Below are 6,000 nucleotides of genomic sequence, written 5' to 3'. Positions count from 1 at the left end.
CAAACAAAATCAGTTGCCTTTAGCCTGCTTAGGGGTAGAAGGTGAGGGAAGCACACAAAAGCAGTGCAATTATTCTGCTCTGGCACAACAACAGAGAGCAAAAGGAGCATCAAAGGCTTTCCTCTGAGCAAAATAGGGCTCCCTCAGAGGAAAAGCGCAACCTGTGTGTGAACACCAGTGCATGGACTTTTGGTCCTCTCTCGAGACGCAAGAGGCAAAAGGATGTGTGTCAGAGTCAGTGTAAAGTTATAGTGCTTATCCACTTTGATTATGTTAGAGTACAGTTTGCGTCAGCAGTAAAATTTGCTTAAAATGTGGTAAGTTCGTGAGAGCTAAAATAATAAATAAATAAATTATTTCATATATGAAGTGTCCAAAAAAACACATTTTTAATTCATCACATGTAAATGTGTTTATTGTAATATTGCATATAAAATTCTGCTTTTACAAGTGATGTCTTATATCGTATTCAAATTATGAAAACTTGATAAATAAAATAAAGTTGAAATAAAATACATGTGCATGTACACACTGGGTCTGCCTGGCTGTTGTGTTAATGAAAAAGAAAGAGATGCATTTTATTCATATATTGATTTTTTTTTAAATTACATTTATTCATTTATTATTTTAATTTTTGTTTTATTAAAACTGTTATTCGTTATTACTTGTTTTAGTTTTTGGTATGTTTTTAAATGATTTGGTGTCCCTGTTTTGTATCTTTTATTAAAGTATAGCCACAGTAATGTGTTTTGTAATTTAAGAATTCTAAATTATTATATTTACATTTTAAACAACCTGTTTAAATGCCTGTTAAGAATTTTAATTTGAAAGAGAATTTTAATTTGAAAGAGTATTTTAATTTGACAGAGTATTTTAATTTGACAGAGGAGAGAAAATGCCAGTGACTGATTTTCCATCAGGCATATGAGAGGGCAACCTCGTTTATAGAGGGGTCCTTCATAATCCGGAAGTCTAGCTCACATGTTGCTATGTTCATACACCGGTTGCTAAGCAGAGTTATCACGTTGTGTGCCATTATAGTCGAAACTTTCGCTGTCATTAGTCTCTTTAGCAAAAGATAAGAGGATGAAAGTGGTCGCGTTAATAAGGTAACCGCGTTTATTTGATATAATTGTCCCACAAGTCTGTCAATGATGTTTTGTGCTAGCATGGCAGTAGCTACGTCTCACCTGAACTGCTGTCAACAAATGCTAGATAACTTGTTTCTATGAGGTGTAAGGTGTTATATTACGCCTCTGGCTTTGTTTAAAGCCAGGATATACCGTGTCACTATTAAAAATCTGATGTTATCGACAATAAGGGTGTTGAAAACCAGTACAAGAGTAGCACACAGTTGCTAACTATATGGTTAAGACTGTTTATGAAGAGCATCCTCAGCCACAAACTGCATATTGACACTGCTGCGTCACATCCCCAGGTCACTAACCGTGCCCCTGTGATAATGTATAGGTGTGCATCTTAATGATTCAAACACAGCTTCATGTTTGTACCTATTTCTCATGCTGTGTTCCAGTGGGGGCAAAGACAGCTGCTACAACATGATGCAGTGCGTCTCTGCTGGGCACCGGATCGTAGCTCTGGCCAACCTCCGCCCTGCTAACACAGGTGAGGAAGATGCACTGCTGGGGTTTGTGTGATCTACAGGGGGCTAGCTGGGCTATGTGGGCCAGCCAGCTGCACTTCTGCGGACCAAGAACTGTGCACTCTGTTGGTGCTGCAGAACTTGATGTACTGTGAATCCTCCAGGAGGGTGTGCATGCAAGTTTATATGATATGCTTTAGAGCTGCAAGGATGAGGCGATTAATTGATTAGTTGATGACATAATGTTATAGGGCAACTATGTTGATAATCGATATTGAATTTTCAAGCAAAAATATTTTATGCCTGCAGTTTAACTTGTAAAGATTTGCAGCTTTTGCCAGTCTTATTATAGTAAAATTAATATTGTAGGTTGTATCTCATTCTGGTAAATATGATGCAAATTTTTCACTGTTTTCTGTTGTTTTATAGACCAAACAGCTGATCGATTAAATGAGAAGACAATCTGCAGATGAACTGATAATGAAAATAATCATTAGTTACAGCCCCACTATGTTCACGATTACTTTGGCTGAAAGAAAGATGGATACCAGCTGGGTTGTTGCACAGTAAATATATTTTTAAAAAGTATGTTTTTCAAATTTTGAGTTTTATTCTAGTACACACTGTTCCTGGTTCACGCTGTTGGGAATTCAGTTAATGAATAAAAACACAGTGGAATAAATATTTTTGTAGAATACAGTGTTATCATGAGGTTAAATGATACAATGAATATAATGAATTGTGAAACATTTGAATATTGTAATAAACCCAAATTTATCAATGAAGTTTTTATGGTGACTGATGTTTGTTTGGAGTTTATTTCTATTAATTTTTATTTTAAAAGGCTTGTTTTTGTTTCATGATGCCATTTTTCAGTGATGCTTTTCAGGAAAAAAGTGAATGGCAGTCTTCATAAGAAGGATTTTAATTTGATTTAATTATTTACCTCATTTATATATAGATATGAATATTCTGGACCACATGAATCTTGATGCAACTATGCAGTATTTTGTTTTTAAACTTTGCAAGCCAGTAGTTTTAGCTATCCAGAATTTTAAAATATTGCAATGTCACACACATAATTACTATTTCTCAGACACATGATCACTGACTTATCACCAGACACTCACCTAAATATTCTCTCCTCCACACCACAGATGAGTTGGACAGCTACATGTACCAGACAGTGGGCCACCAGGCCATAGAGCTGTACGCTGAAGCCATGGATCTGCCCCTGTATAGACGCACCATCCAGGGCTCGAGTCTCGACACCAGCAGAAACTACAAAGTGACAGAGGGGGATGAGGTGGAGGACCTGTATGAGCTGCTGCGCCTCGTCAAGGTAGGCCTCACTGTCCCCGCCATTAGTGAGAAGTAACGGATTTTATATCCTAACACTGCTTTCGCCTGCAGAGTGGATGCTGCCTCGCATGTGGGTTTCAATCCAGGTGCTCTGGCCAAACAAGACACCCACCCTCTCTTATTTTCCATGCACACACACATTTTACAAGTTTATTTATTTTCAGTCAGGATATTGTACTGTGTCGTCTTTATAATTAGACGTACAAATAAGTTCAAACTGCCATATATTGAACTTATAGGGCCAAAGCAGACTTGTAGCAACAGCTGCTCATGGAGAACAGGAGACAACAGGATACACAGGAAGGCAATCCAGGCACTTCTATGCAGTAACAGCTATGTAGGTGGCGCTTTACCTTTGTTGTTGTGTTTTTAAAGCCCTGATGAAGACCTGCAGTGGTTCAAAACATGTTCGCTTTTTTAATGATTTAAGCAGTGTGAAGGGCACACACATCCCAAAAACTTTTACAGGTGCTGAATCAAAAAACTAAAGCAAGAACTAAAACTCAAACTAAATCAAGAACCAGGCAGGAGATGCGCACACTGTATTAAAAGCTGCCAGTAGTTTTAATTGTGCAACGTTCTGATCTAACTGAGACCTTTGTCAGGCATTTTTTTAATGATTTAGCCACTCAAAACAAAGGAATACTTCGCACATCTATTTCCAAACAGGTGCATAGAAGAGGGACGAGAAGATGTTGCAGCATTAAAATCATTTTTTTGCAAGTTAGACAGCGTGTGGGAGTCTTTTCTACAACGATTTTGCCACTACAATTAAGGCTTTTTAATACTTCTATCCTCGTTTTCTATATGTTTTGGACTGCCTGGATGCCTTCCTGTGTATCCAATTGACTAAATTTATTTACACACACATAAGAAACAAATCAGCATTGGTATCTCACCATTGGGACACCTCAATCTTGCACCTGCCAAACTTAAGTCCAAGATTCGTATTTGATGACTCCTTAGAAAAACATCTGGGTCTCTTTGTCTTGCCAAAAGTTCTAGTTTCGTTACTTGCCATTTGTTGGTGGGCTTTTTCCATTTTGTGTTGGGGAGATTCAGTGTGATCAGGTTGAATAATCCCTTTCTGTTATGTCAGTTTAAACACGTAATATGTGCAAATAAATACATGTACATATTTATCTGTACGTACCTGCATGCATAAAAAAACTGTACAGAAGTTGTAGGAATCTGAGTGGTTGTACAAGACCTCTTTAAAAAATTCATAGCAAAATGGAAAAAAATGGCATCAATCAATAAAGCATCTGGTCATGAAGCTAGAAAAGAAAAAAAATCCAAATTTTATTGTTATATGTGATAGAAGAGGCTTCACACATTCTTGAAATAGAGAGTGAAATTATTCCAAATGCTATGATAATACACCATCATTTGTGAACTCACCATTGCAATGCTTCACTGAGCCTATACAATAGTCCTCCTTTTGACTCCTTGCCACCACTGACATATGCTTGACTGCTTTTTAGTGAACAAGCTCTCAGAGCACTACTAAACTTCTCATCTCGGCTAAGGTTCATGACATATGTCACACTGTTGAGATGTTTTACAAGTCATTCTCTGTGGATTCAGAGTCACTTTGTAGCCCATCAGCACTGTCTCCGAGAGACCCTGCTTGTCGAGTTTCATCTGGCCCACTGTACGCTAACGGTCCTTAGCACCTATTGTAAAGTGCAACCAAGCCGCTCAGTAGATTAAAAAGCTATGTTAGTGCTTTAAGTCTGTCTTATTTAGTACGTCTTGATTTCACTTTCAAAGTGGAATAAGTTTTCTTTTCATCTTACTCTGGGAAAATAGCGTGCCTGTTGTATCAGTTAATCAAAGTTTCATGTGTGAAGTTGGAGAGAGGTGCCCTTCAACAACCGGCTTCACAGGAAAAATCCCATTCTTTTTTTTATCTCACTTGACAGAAGATCAGATGCAAAAATTAATCACCAAATTAATATTTCATCAAATACCACTTTTGCCAGGACGTTGAGAAAATATTCATTTGATGCCAAATTATGTATGAGACCTCGGTGGTCTGATGTGGTGCAGGGTGGCTGACTGACAGGTTCGAGACAACTGTGTGTGTGTGTTTAACACACCGCTGGCACTGCCTGCCTACCTGACCGCCTGCAGCCATGAGGAAGCTACCTGGACGCACACTTCAACAGCTCTCCCTGCTGTCAGCGCAAACAGGGTGTGGGATTGATCCTGTGTAACACTTTTTTCCCCTCTGCAACCCCCCCACACACACAAGCTCTCATTTTAGCTTGCAGCATAAAAATTTAAGAGCTTCTTATGGGATGGTGGATAGGAGTTTGTTGTTGAGACGGGAGTTGGCTTGACGTGGTGTAAATGAGAGAGGGGGGGGGTTTGCTGCTCGGTTCTTCCTGTAGGTCTGTGTGGAGACATGTTCATCCGGAGCTGAGGGCTGCTCCAGGGCCCCTGCATGTCCGCACACCGCCTGGGTGGCAAGGGCCAGTCAGCCCGCCTCGGGGCATTTCGCGCCCTCTGTCTGACTTTCTTTGTCGTCTTCTGTATAAATCGCAGGCATTACACATGCGGCTACATGAGAAAGCCCTTGTTTGTGTGTTTTTCTTGTGAGTACGCACACATTCACACAGTCCAGTCTCTGGTTATCGCGCTCTCGTGAGTATTCACAGTCAAACAGTGGACGTCTCCTTGATACGTGATGCAATATACCGTCGCTGCCTGTGGTCAGGGCTCTAATTGCAAAAGGCTGCTAATTTCCCATTTCCAGGGCTTCTCTGGTCTGACCTCACCAGTCAGACGGGCCATAGATCGGGGCAGTTGGAGTCCCATGGGGCCCTCGCGGGCTAGCAGACCTCCAGTCGTCGCCCCGTTTACCCCTTCTCGCCATCATCAGCAGACCTGCACCATAAACAACAGGCTTCCTCCCTCTCTCATTGAGTGATGTCAGCCATAAGAAGCCAACTTTCTCATCTCAGATTTCAACTGCTCTCTGAAGTTGTTTTTTTGGCACTCTTACTAATCGATAGGTTTCAGACTTACTA

At 40.0% G+C, this 6,000-nt stretch overlaps 1 protein-coding gene across 2 annotated transcripts in view; it reads left to right on the top strand.

The window, feature by feature from the left end:
• Positions 1 to 968: 968 nt before the first annotated feature.
• Positions 969 to 6,000, top strand: part of dph6 (diphthamine biosynthesis 6) — a 74,360-nt gene continuing 69,328 nt past the window's right edge. For both annotated transcript variants that reach the window (XM_050062665.1, XM_050062666.1), the window contains exons 1-3: positions 969 to 1,109; positions 1,535 to 1,626; positions 2,761 to 2,945. In XM_050062665.1, coding sequence (XP_049918622.1) covers positions 1,087 to 1,109; positions 1,535 to 1,626; positions 2,761 to 2,945 — 300 coding nt within the window. In that variant the 5' untranslated portion in view covers positions 969 to 1,086. The remainder of the gene's footprint in view (positions 1,110 to 1,534; positions 1,627 to 2,760; positions 2,946 to 6,000) is intronic.

This window comes from Epinephelus moara, chromosome 14 (assembly GCF_006386435.1).
Source record: "Epinephelus moara isolate mb chromosome 14, YSFRI_EMoa_1.0, whole genome shotgun sequence".
Taxonomy (NCBI): Eukaryota; Metazoa; Chordata; class Actinopteri; order Perciformes; family Serranidae; genus Epinephelus; species Epinephelus moara.
Note: the sequence above shows the minus strand (reverse complement) of the source record. Positions and strands in the feature narration are given on the sequence as shown.